The 13014-nt window shown below is 43.5% G+C and overlaps 1 protein-coding gene across 1 annotated transcript in view; it reads right to left on the reverse strand.

The window, feature by feature from the left end:
* NUP214 (nucleoporin 214) overlaps nucleotides 1-13014 on the reverse strand; it is a 3229616-nt gene that overhangs the window by 179847 nt on the left and 3036755 nt on the right. The window contains exon 36 of the mRNA XM_044058190.1: nucleotides 11980-12131. Coding sequence (XP_043914125.1) covers nucleotides 11980-12131 — 152 coding nt within the window. The remainder of the gene's footprint in view (nucleotides 1-11979; nucleotides 12132-13014) is intronic.

Consider the following 13014-nt stretch of genomic DNA (forward strand, 5'->3'; position numbering starts at 1 on the left):
TCTGAAAGACTAAAAAGGGCTTTCTTTAGAACCTTGGGGATTAACGGGAATGGAGGAAAGGCATAAGGAGGGGGCCAAACGTAAAAATGCATCCCTTGGTGACTCCCTAGAAAGGGGGGGGATTAGGGCAAAACAGCAGCTGCATTTGGCATTCATGGATGTGGCAAATAGGTTGCAATGAGGCTGGCCCCACTTGCAAAAGATTTTTTTCGCAACTTCCTGATTTAGAGACCACTTGTGAGGCATCAGAATAGCTCTGCTTAGCTTGTCCGCTATTACGTTGGATTTCTCTGGGATATGCGTTGCTATTAGAAAGCATTGGGGAAGAAACTGCCCACTGCCACACTCTTTGAGCTTCTCGACACAGCAGGTAAAGATCTGGTTCCACTTTGTCTATTTATATACCACACGACCGACATATTGCCCATCTGGATTGCAATCATTCCTAGTGAAAGGGAATTCTGGAATGCCTGCAACGCCAAGAGCACTGCTCTCATCTCTAGGACATTGATATGCAGGTGGTATTCACATTCCTGCCAAGTTCATTGGACTGTCTTTCCCAGATAATGCCCCCCACCCTATCTGGGAAGCATTCGTGGTCACTATAGCTATAGCTACTGGTTGTTCGAGAGTGAACCGTCTGCCCAGGATTACCTGGGTTGATTGAAGCAACCAACTGAGGTCCCTCTTGCAGGAATCTGTGATGATGATCTTGTGGGACATGGGCAATTTCTGCATGGACCACTGAGCAAAAAGTAACCACTAGAGTACTCTCAAGTGTAGACGTTCAAGAGGTACCTGCATTATTGCTGCCGCCATGGTACCTAGAACCTTCAAGACAATCTTTGCCTGTACTTTCTTTTTTGCAAGCAGAATGGACACTTGATGACAGTGTTTGTAGCCTGTCTTGAGGAAGTTTTGCTACCATGTCTTTTGTATTCAAGTCTGCTCCTATGAATGTAATATGTTGTGATGGCAACAAGGCAGATTTTTTTGAAGTTTATGGTGATACCAAGCTGGGAACACAGGTGAACAGTGGTGTCTCTTGCTTTGATTAGTAGATGCTTTGTGGTGGCAGTTAGGAGCCAGTCATCCAGGTATGGAAACACTCTGAATCCTAGATGTCTCAAGTGAGCCGTGACCACTGCCATGCATTTGGTTAATACTCTGGGGGCTGTAGTGAGACCAAAGGGCATGGCTCAAAACTGATACTGACTAGCCCCCAGCCGAAAGCATAACTGATCGATCAAGCACATCCAATTGTCTTTTCCCAAAAAGGGAAGTATTGACTGCAGTGTTACCATCGGCAACTTTGATTTTTTTACAGACTTGTTCAGCCTGCTGAAATCCAAAATGGGCCTCCAGTCCCCTGTCTTTTTTGGAACTAAAAAGAACCACGAGTAAGTTCTGGATCCAATTTGGTCTGCGGGGACGTTTTGGATGACTCTTTTTCTTATCAACCTTTGAATTTCTAGGGTTGCCTGATCCCTCTGGCTGGGTGGAACGTCCGGGATTGATCTTTTTTCTAAGGGAGAGGAAGAGAAAGGGATGTTGTAGCCTCTGGATATTATCGTCTGTACCCATTTGTCTTGTGTAATATTTAGTCAGGTGTTTTGGCACAGTGACAATCGACTCCCGACTGCCTTCAGAGGTGGACAGGTGGGCTTCCTTTCAGGAGCGGTCTACCAGAGAATGCATCTCTGTTGCCCTGGTTTTGCAGATCCCCTCTGCCGCAAGGTCGGCGTCTTCCATTATTGTTTCCCCCTCTGCCCCTGAAGGAACAGTCACCACGTGCATCTAGGAAAACTCTTTGGGACTTTTGGAACCACATCTTTTCTCTCTTCTGGCTCTTGAGATAAGGCCTGGGAGGGAGGAAAAAACATATTCCCACGGCAGAAAGAGTCTTACCCTCCTGCTCGAACCTGGTCAATTTCTTTCACCTTTGGGCCGAACAAAGATGAGCCGCTGAAAGGGGCACTGATAAAGGAAGACTTGAAGGGCTCTGCGAACTCACATAGGCGCATCCAGGAGTGCTTCCTTAGGGAGATTCCTGTACCAGCCGCCCTACTTGCTCCATCGGCTGCATAAGATAGAAGCTGCATGGAAGAGTTAACTGCAGAGTTTAAGGTAGCAAGCTGAGTGGTCACCTTATCTGAAACCCCAGCAGCTGCAGAACCTTGGAGGGTATCACCTAACTCCTTCAGGAGATCCCTCTTAAGTCTAGTGAAATCAGACAAATAATTCAACGACCTGAGTGTAAAGGCTGCTGATGAAAACATATGCTTTTCTTTATCTGTCCATTGTGTGAGATTCTTTATATAGTGGATGGACACAAGTGTAAGTCTCAGACAATTCCTTTTTGGTGGCTGCCACCACTACTATAGCATCTACTGGGACACCTGTGGACAAATATTTCTTGTCAGAGGGAGCAGTAATGAAATTGTTAGGCCTCCTCGGAACAGGTTCCACAGATTTTGGAGAGCCCCACGGCTTTTGACTGACTACGTTAAGGAGCTGGTTGAAAGGTGGAGTCAACCAAGAGGTGGAGGGTGCAAGACCCGAATGCCTCCAGGTACACAGACTTCATCCTCAGAAGGGTTGATGGGTTTCTAGCCACCTCTCTGTTTAAGATCTCTAGGATGTCCGCAAAAGAGACATCCTCAGAGGGTGACCATGAGGACACTTCTGAATCATCTAAGTTTGTGTCTGAAGTGACAGACTCCTCAGGGGAGTCTAGATGTTTCCTCTTACATGTCCTCTTCCGAGACCTCTTCAGAGGGATACTCTGGAGAGTTTTCAGAAGAGATGGTTAGGTCCACTGGGGTGCCCTGGGACTTTGGGTCTCTAAGCCTGGGGGGGGGAGGTATAGAGGCAGACAGGCATTTTTGGGGGAAGAGAACTTGGATCCGAGAATGGAGTTGACTGGGGTGACAGTACACTCCTCTCATGACCTCAAAGGCACCACAATCCCATTCCGAGGGAGCTCCCAGCTCCGAAGAACCAGGAGACTGCTCCCGAATCAAGGCTGTAGGCTCGCGCCAAACTGACCTGCGACATGGCCCCCAGAGGTAGGTTTGGATTAGACAGCTGTCCGACCAGACCCTCCTCTCCAGACCTTACAGGGGAGCGATGGCGCCTAGACTCCTCGCCAGAGGATTGCACCAAGGAAGTCAAAAAGGAAATCGGGACCAAAGATTCTGGATCAGGTCTCTGTCCTGAGGGTTCCACTACTATCAAATCCAAGCCCTCTGGCTCTGAAGCCACAACTTTTGTCAGAGGAAGAATTATCATGAAGGTAGTAATGGTTGTCAGAGCAGACTCCAGTCTGGGAGGGCTCGACAGGATCTTGGCCAGTTCCAGTGTCCGTGGTAGTCTCTTAATCACCCACTCCACGTCGTCGGACAGGGTCCTGGATGGAGCAGAGGATATTGTTGACTGCAGTATGGGTGAATGTAATACTGACAAGACCGGTTCCAATATAGGGTACTGGATCCGACTATGACACACTATCGGTTCCAAAAAGGTCAGTGGAGCTGAAGAGACAGATTTTTCGGGCCCAAAAGCCTTCAGGTCCTTGGTCGATTATTTCAACTGCTTCTTCGCCAGTTCATATACTGGTGCAGAGGAAGGTCATCTTTTTGAAGATTTGTCTGATATTGGTGAACTCTGTTTTCCTTCAACAGCCTCAGAAAAAGGGACTTGAGAAGATCCCAACAATGAACTTATTTTTTCTCTCTTGCAAAACTCTAGAGCTAAAACCATGACAAATCACCCAAACAGTATACGCATCTGCTGTGTCCATCTGTTAAGGACATTTTCTGGCTACACTGGTCACACTTTTTGAAGCCAGAAGGCTTCGGTTCATTGCCTTCCTTAAACATGACTGTCAGTTTTTAAACTACGACGAAACCAACTTATACTAAACCACAACAAGGTTTTAATTATACCAAAAAAAAACTTTTATTAAAGAACAACTAAGCTTTTTTTTTTTTTTTTTAATATAACAAGCATATAACATATAACAATATAACAGGAACACACACCAAAACTGTAGAAGGGGGACCAGAGGAGAAGTCTCTAACTTAAACGACAATCTCTCTGGTAAGAAAAGTCGCCAACTTAAACGACAACTCCCAAATAACAGGAATAGGATGACAAAGGGGAAGGGGAAGGGAAAGCCCTCTAACTGACAACAGGCTGATTCAAGGAGTCCTCTAACTAAAACAAACTCCTTGTGAAATTATAGGAAGAAATGACGACAACAAAATTTCCACAAACACTCTGGTAAAAAAAGGAGTTTGGGCACGAGACAGAGTAGAAGAAAGGGTCTCAGCTGCCCTTCCTTTCTTGGAAGGGGTAAAAACTCCTCACAAGTTTAAGAGGCACTGATTCTATCGTGCCTTGTACCTGTAGGACAGGAGAAAGCTTTGGCTGGTTGTGGGGCAGGGGGACATACCATCACTCAAGGGAGGAAGTTTCATCTAAGACATACCCGTCACCAGTTTTTTTTATGATGGATAGTACCCAAATTGTCTGTGATAATCTTTTCCCAGTCTAAAATGTATGGATGAGCCTTTTTGAGAGGTGTAGGGGGCTTGGAAGACAGTCCCAGTGACTTATCTGAGAAGGAAGGCCTCACAGATCTGGGGTCCCTCTTCCTGGAGCCTTCCTGTACTTCTGAAGTGGCCTGGATTCTCTTTTAATTAAAGAAAACGGTTTAGAAGGATAGTTCCTCAGGTATCTAGATACAGAGGTAAGCAGAATTTGTACAATCTTTCATAGTTTTTCCTTGATCCTGTAAAGCTCTACATAAATTGGCTGACCACAGGCTGAGCAAAAGAACTGTGGTGAGTTGAAGAGCTTGTCTTTGAAATCCTCTGGCAAAGGTTGGCTGCACCAATACATGTGAGCTTGGCTTTGAAATCCTCTGACATAGGCTGGTTGCACAACTGTGCATGAGCTTGGTTTTGAAATCCTCTGGCATAGGACGGCTTCTCAGACATGCACACCTGCGGATGACACGGCCAGTAACCGCTACTCTGGAAGAGGCCTCCACAGCATCATACTTACATCTTATACTGTTGTCTGACCACCTGAGTACCCTGATTAACCAGGGACAGAATATTCTGCTTTGACTCTGTGCCCTGTGAATCCACCACTACCTTGTTCAAAGTGAAAAAAAACTAGATAACACATATTTGGTTATTTTAGTATGGAAGTCTGTAGCCCTGAAGGCCAGAGTAGAGGAAAGTATAGACCTCTTCCCTACCAATCTATAGCCCCAGCCATTAGGGAGCAACTTAGGTTTGTCAGAAGAGAGGGACACAGCAGAGAGATCAGCCACAGGAGTCTTATACAGGAACTTAAGTTCCTCTGGTATCGGTCTGGTCTTTTGGGTGCAGGAGGCTGCAAGTCAGAAAATGAGGTGGATTCAAAAGCATCCAAAATGGCCTCCAAGACTGGAGGGATAAGAGAAGCAGCAGGGGTGCCCAGTTTCAAGAAGTTCTAATATTTATTTTGTACATCAGAAATTTACCTAGACTCCCACTCAAAATGTTTCATGTTTAAAATGGTCTCTCCAAAAACGATGCCTCTTCCACAGGGGAATCAAGACAAATGGAGTCCTCATCCTCTGAAGAAAACTGACCAGGGAATTGAATTTGACAGGAGTAAGCTAATGAGTGGTCATCAGAATCCGATGTGTCTTCCTCTTCAGGAGGAAGAGGAGTCAATGGTAACTTTGAGTAAGAGGAAGAGCAGTAAAAGAGGGTGATTTAAGAGCCATAATGGCCTTGGGGTAATTCTTGTGAAAAATCCATCCACTCATTATTTGTAGAAGGAGGCGGCAAGGAAATATGTTTCGCCTTTTGTAGCTTTTTCCCTGGGAAGGGGGGGGGGCGTCCACTTGTACTAAATGGGGAGGCTTCAACCCCTGACGTACCTCAGTTTGTTGGGATACTCTTCCCAAACTATAATCTGTGGGATGCCTTCTGGTCCCTTTGAAATGGTGATTCACGGTTCCCCCTTCTCAGTAGCAACAGTCTTTACAAATGTATGATCCTTTCACACCACACCGACTTCAAGCGGGGTCACGGTAGAGTCAAACATACCACAGAATCTGTAACCTCAGAGGATACGTCATATTCAGAGTGAGTAGACTGAGTATCAAGTCTACGCCTCTTGAGCATTTTCTTGTGAGGTGAAGTTACATGTGGTGTGGCGGAATCCTCCATGTTACAGTGGGCCAAACACTTCAGCCGCTGGGTCTCCCAGAAGGTGCAGAATGAAGACAGATGGGATGACAAAATCTTTGGCACAAAAAACTGGCAAATAGAATATGCCTTAAAACCGTGTTTTGTGTCTAGGCAGAAGAGACACTTGGTACGGAGATCTTTGTAGAGAATCTGCCTACTGCACTCACACTTATCTATCCTAGCTGACATCTAAAACAAATACGGTAAGTCAGTTTATTTATATAAAGCAGGGTTCCCTAATGGGGCAATAATATGATTCTGAGAAGCTAATGGTACTATAGGATCATAGGAAGTTACTAGGCTATTGGCCCTGAGGCCATTATAAGCCTAGCCAAGAATTTAGCCCCTGTTTAGACAAGTCAGCACCTGATGCCCCAGTAAGGCAGGGACACGGGTGGAATCCCAGAGATGTATTTTTCTGTTTCCCATCCAGCTATCCAGGTTGCGTTTAAAAAGAGGTAAGGAGGTACTCTGCTTGATGTGGAGAGGGAGTCTATTCCACAGATGAGGAGTCTCTGGGACACAAATCTGTTCCGCCAACAAGTCCTATTGATGTCACAGACTAGGCTGAGGCCACTCATGTGGGTTTTTCAAGTGGAGCTTGACTTGTGGATATGCAGCAGTCCCATTAACGCGTGGTCTGAGATCGTCTTATATGCTAGACAGAGGTCACCTCTGAGGAGTCTTCATGAAACTGAGTAGAGGGATATTACTTTTAGCCTGTGTATGGTAGATGTTTGAGTCCCTGGATTCTCCTGGCGAGGAACTTCTGTGGTCTCTCCAGCTGCTGTGTGTGCTTTGCGAGGTACATCCAAAAAGGGGTGTTGTACTCAATAATAGGCCTTATAAGGGAAGAATATAGGGGTGTTATGACCTCCTTGTCCCTGGAAGAGATACCCTTACTTATGAAGTGGGCCATGTAGAAAAATCTTTCTGTACAACGGAAGCAACATGATGGTCAAAAGTCAGGTTGGTATCAACCTGGGAGCCCAAATCCCTCACGACTGACTGCGTGCTTAGGATGTTGTTATTAATGTGATAATTTGCGGGGATGTCACTCTTCCCCCAAGGGAATGATGATGCATTTTTTGGTATTCAGCTTGAGGCCATGTTTCTGGCACCAGTCATTTGTTTGGATGAGACCCTCTGGAGGATGTCCACATCACTAGGGGAATTGATGACAGCACCCAGCAACAAACTTGGTCAGCCACAGCCCATTTTTTCTGGCCTGCACCTCAGAAAAGTAAATGCCAAATAACAGAGGCCCTAAGACCGACCTCTGGGGTATGCTGCTGTTACAGGTCTACTGCTTGATGTGGCTTCCCTTATTTTGACTAGGTGGGTTCTATCAGTGAGCCGCTTTGCTACCCATCTGGTAACATATGGATTGATGCCTAGCTGAAAGAGTTTACCTATTATGCCCCATACAGAATAGTGTCGACGGCTTTGGCCAGGTCAAGGTAGGTGGCGTGCACCATCTTCCTCCCATTCCATGGCTTTGGTGATGGTCTCAAAGTCATCAACCAAATTTAACAGACGTGACTTCCCCTTGATGAAAACAAACTGTGTGGGATCGAGTGTTTGGAGGTTGCCAATGTCCTTGTTAATGAGGTCCATGACAATCTGTTCCATGGCCTTGCAGATCAGGCTAGTTAGGCTGATGAGTCTATAATTTTCTGTAATGGTGGATGCCCCACCTTTGTGAAAAGGGACAACAATGGCTGTTCTCCACTCAGCTGGGATGAAGCCGGTACTCAGGCTTTGGTTGAACAGGGTGCCTAATGGTGCTGCAAGCTCCTGCTTGAGTTCATGTAGCATGTGGCTGGGATGTTATTGGGACCCATAGAGGCTGCTTTTTTGCCTTTGAGAGAGCAGTGATGAACTGTTCCTTAGATATAAGGGGAAGAGGTCAGGTACTGGAGATGTCCTGATTTACTGATGGGGGGACAGAGGGGTGAAGTTTTCACTGAATCTGTCAGCCAGCAAGTTTGCTATATCTACGACATTTGTATGTGTGGTGTCCTTAACCACCAGTTTTGAACAGATCTGGGTGCTTCCTTTGAAGTTGTGGACATATGTGAAGAAAGCTTTATGACTGACTGTAGTAGATATGGCCAATTTGGACTCGAAGTTTGCTTTGTAGGATTTTAATAGTGCTCTTATTTGCTTGTTCAGGCTAAGGAGAGACTGTTTCCAATTAGGCACCTGCTCCTTCTTGGTCCTGGACAGCAATTTTTTCCTTTTGTTATAGAGTTTATTTATTGCAAATGTCCACCAGACAGGTTTACTCTTCCTTGAGGATTCCTGTCGGGTATTCCTGATTCCATGCACCTATATAAATGCTCATATAGTACTTTGGTGTAGATTTGGATATTGCTGCCAGTTCCTACAGAGAGGGAGGGGAATGTGAAGCTGTTTATACCATCCCTCAGGAGGCTGTAATCAGCTTTGGAGAAGTTGTTTTAGTTAGAGGGGGATCGGGGGCGATAGTGACGTTGAAAGTGACCGCTTTATGATCAGATCTCACCAGGGAGGATGATACTGAAGGGATGCTGCAGTGGTCACTCTTGTTGGTTAATACCAAGCCCAAGATATTATCACCTCTTGTGAGGGTATCAACTATCTGTTCCAAAGTGTTTGCATTGATAAAATTGAGGAATATCTGGGCATTTGTGTTCTGGCATGAGAAGTTTTTCCAATCTATGTTTAGGTAGTTAAAATCACCAAGGATCACGGTAAAGGGTTGAATCTTGATAGTCTTGAAGAGGTTCAGATAAGTGGATTCGGCCTTGAGTCAGATTTGGGGGCTGGTAGCTAGCTATGATTGAATAGGGGTCTTGTCAATGGTTAACTGCACCTGGAGTGTCTCCTGTGCGTCATACTGTTTGACCAGCCTGGAGGTGTGTATGTCTTTAATACTCCACCTCCTTTGGCTTTACTGCATACAGTTTCAGGTCTGAATGTACGATAGGATGAGTAACCAGATAAGGTTGGGGTGCTTTTGGCAGCTTTGAATCAGGTTTCTGTAACTATGCAGATGTCAGCATTTTCCAGGGCTAAGAATGCTTGCAATGAGCGCAGTTTCATGTTTAGACTCCTATGACAATGAGATGATCAGACTGACAGGTGTGAGGGTGTGAGGCCTGCATACAGCCTGGTGGCAAGATACATCCACCTATATATCCCTAAGCTTGCAAGCTGAGGTCATGCACTAGAAAGATGATTGCTCCAGGGAAGGTTTCAGCTTTTGTACCATGGCTGGACATCAGAGGTGAAAACCCATCTGGCATACTGAAACAGTGATCTCGGTTACAACATCTGAATTTGTGATCCAGATACAAAACACTAAGAAATGTTTAAAAGCTGGCATTATAGGGATGTGATAAGCATTCTTTAAATCTAGGGTCACTAAAAAACTTAAATGAGAGGTAACAAGTTGTAAAGGGATAACACTCTGAAGTTTGGAACTTTCACAAATAGATTTAGAAAGGAAAAATCTAAAACTGGTCTCCATGAGGACACTTTCTATGGCACCAGAAACAGTCTTCAATAGAAACCTTTCCCCATCAGAGAACGAGACAGCTTCAGTCTAAGAAAACTCCTCTTGGTACTCCACACTCCGCTCATCTTCAATTAAAATGATCTCCCAACAAAAGACAGTTTGGCAAAGAATACATCCCACTGTGATCCTAAGGAAATGTTATCCTCACCGTCTAGGTCGTACCTCAGAAAGAAAGACAGCAATGCAGTATAAGCCAAGTCGTAATCTTATCCAAGGAAGAATGTAAATCCTTGGATGGAGAAGGTCCCCTTTTAAGCTAGGTGTGTTTTGGCATGGAATGTGGAGAATATCCAGTCAGGAAATCTGTCACTGAGTAAACAGTTTTTCTATTGCCCTCTTAAAATCCTGTAGACTGTCAGGCTCACCTGTGTATCCTGGAAGGATGGTGCACGGTAAGTCCATGGCTCTGGGGAACATGACATGCAGAGGGGTAACAATTCCCCCTCCAAGCTTTTGTTAGCCAATGTTCCATGTTGCATTGGTCTGTCTGCTAACTTATGGCTAACTACGGGATCTGCATCCTCCCCCTGACTGCACTACCAAGGTTGGCTATTTTTAGGAAGACAAATTTACAGGTACCAGCCATATGACACTGGCAGAGGAAGACATGCCAGTTTCGGCTTGCATGTCCACCTCCAAAGAAGTCAGACACAGAGATTGGCAAGAGAGAAACTTGTTGCCAGCAAAGACTGGGTAAAAGTATCACTGACTAAGGCATACTTTCGCCACATGGGACTGAATAAAAAAAAATCACACTTTAGCAACCTTCTTGGGGGGGGGGGGGGGGTGCACTTTTCTCACCTTCCTTATGTCAGTGTTTTTGTGCATCTGGGTGAATGGACTCCACTGAAAATGCTGACAATACTTGCACAATGACTTCCAATTTATTTTCTGTCAATTTTACTTTCAGTGTAGCTTACTTTCTTCTTTAGGTTGTCCTAGTACATCACATAACCAAAAGAGGAGATTCTCCTAAGCAAAAAAAAAAAAACATTTTGAATGATAATTTTTACATTAGATTTATTACCTGAGGTCAATTTTTTTGGCTTACATAAGACATACTGTTGTAAATGAATTCAGTTTCCCCAGGAAATTTCACTAGCAAATGAAACTAATAACAAAATAAGCTTAAGGGAGTTTTGGAGCAGTTGCTAAACAAATAAACTGTGAATTTTTTTGCCTATAAAAATAATTTAAGAAAATACAGGTGCACTGCCGTTGCAAGTATGCATCCTAGGGTTGGGACTTAAAGTCGGGCAGACCTCCACCTGTGGCTAATTATCATATAGCAGGAATTTTAACTGCAACAGTGACTCATTTGAAGAAGACGAGTAAATATGTATAAAATTAGGCTGTGGGCCCTTATAAAGCGTAACCCCCTTCATAAACAGTGTATACATATACATACATATATATATATATATATATATATATATATACATATATATATATATATATATACATATATACATATATATATATATATATAGATATACACACACATACATACATATGTGTGTATATGTGGATATATATATATATATATATATATATATATATATATATATATATATATATATATATGGGTCCCCTTCACATGGTCGACAGTTCATATGATCGACACTCATTTGGTCGACAAGCAGATTTGCCCCCTTCCCCAATGTTGTGCAACCCTGGAGTTGATATATATAGTTAGGGGGGGGGCACAGCCCCCCACATTGGGGGGTGTGGGGGGCGAAGCCCCCCACCTAAAATGCTTGTCGATCAAATGAACTGTCAACCAAATAAACTCTCGACCATATGAACTGTCGACCATGTCAGGTAGACCCATATATATATATATATATATATATATATATATATATATATATATATATATATATATATATATATATATATATATATATATATATATATATATATATATATATACATACATATTCAGCAGCTGAAATAAACCAGTTTTGTTTGGCTTATTTTTTTTACACCTCAATGCATTACAGCATTCTACTAATCAGTGGGTAGAAATTATGCATGGACAGAGGTGTTTGCCATCAAACATAGTGACATTCAGAACCAGTTGAAACATATCTAATACTAGATTAACATAAATATAAAACAAAGAACACACATGCAGGCACAAAAAAAAAAAAAAAACCCTACCTCCAGATCCACTTGAGCCAAAGTTGGAAAATCCACCAGTCTGTCCGCCAAAAGTGGAAGTTTGCTGGGGCAGGGCCCCAAAAGCAGGCGGAGTTTGACTGGTTTGACCGGCTAGGGCACCAAATGACACGGCATTACCACTGCCACCAAAACTAAGGAGACAAAGAGAAAGATTAAAGTTACATATTCAAACCTATTCAATGTTCTTGACAATTGCAAAGAAATGAGTTTAGCTGTTGTAACAAAAATTATTTACTTGTTCCACCTAATATCATATGTATCAGAAGACCACAGTATAAAAATCTACATCACAACTAATTTAAGGCTGAAGTCTGCTTCTCATATTCTAACAAGTAAACAACTTAAAAAAGGTATATCAAGTCTCATAACTGCAGATCTCAGAGAAAAAATTTTAAATGATTAACATGTGTAACCGCGGACATACATCTGCCATAAAATACAGCTGGGACACTCAACGTGTAACTACGTTTGAGTAAGATGATCACTGCTGCAGTATATCCACAACTGGAACTAAATTACAAATGGATGTCAGTCTTCCAGCCAGATGTCAAGAAAAGCTAACTGTCCCCAGACAAGGTTTTGTGTTACTTCCAATACCATAGAAGTGAAGTGGAAACCTGGCTGTTAACGGAGAATGATCTGCAGTGCCTTCAGTTCTTTTATGGAACAAGTCACACCCAAGTGTTCCTCAACTCCTATTTTATCTAGCATTAAAGGCCCTGAGAAATTTTAAACAAAGCAGCTAAGTAGAATCATACGTAAACTACGTAGACATGCACACACTTGCAAACACACATCAGTATATCTGCAGTACACATGGACAAAGCCATACTAAATATACACACCATGTTTCTCAGACGTCTGCTGTCTTGATGTGGCTTGCAAGACAGGGAAAACTTCCCAAAGGAAAAGTGGATGAGGGCTTTTACTAAAGGAAGATTATTTTACCATTCTTGATTTGGCAGTTCTGCGAACATAACTGTCCTAAGGGATCATCAGCAGTAGCAGTGCTGA

Source organism: Protopterus annectens, chromosome 16.part0 (genome assembly GCF_019279795.1).
Source record: "Protopterus annectens isolate FY-2018-M chromosome 16.part0, PAN1.0, whole genome shotgun sequence".
NCBI lineage: Eukaryota > Metazoa > Chordata > Ceratodontiformes > Protopteridae > Protopterus > Protopterus annectens.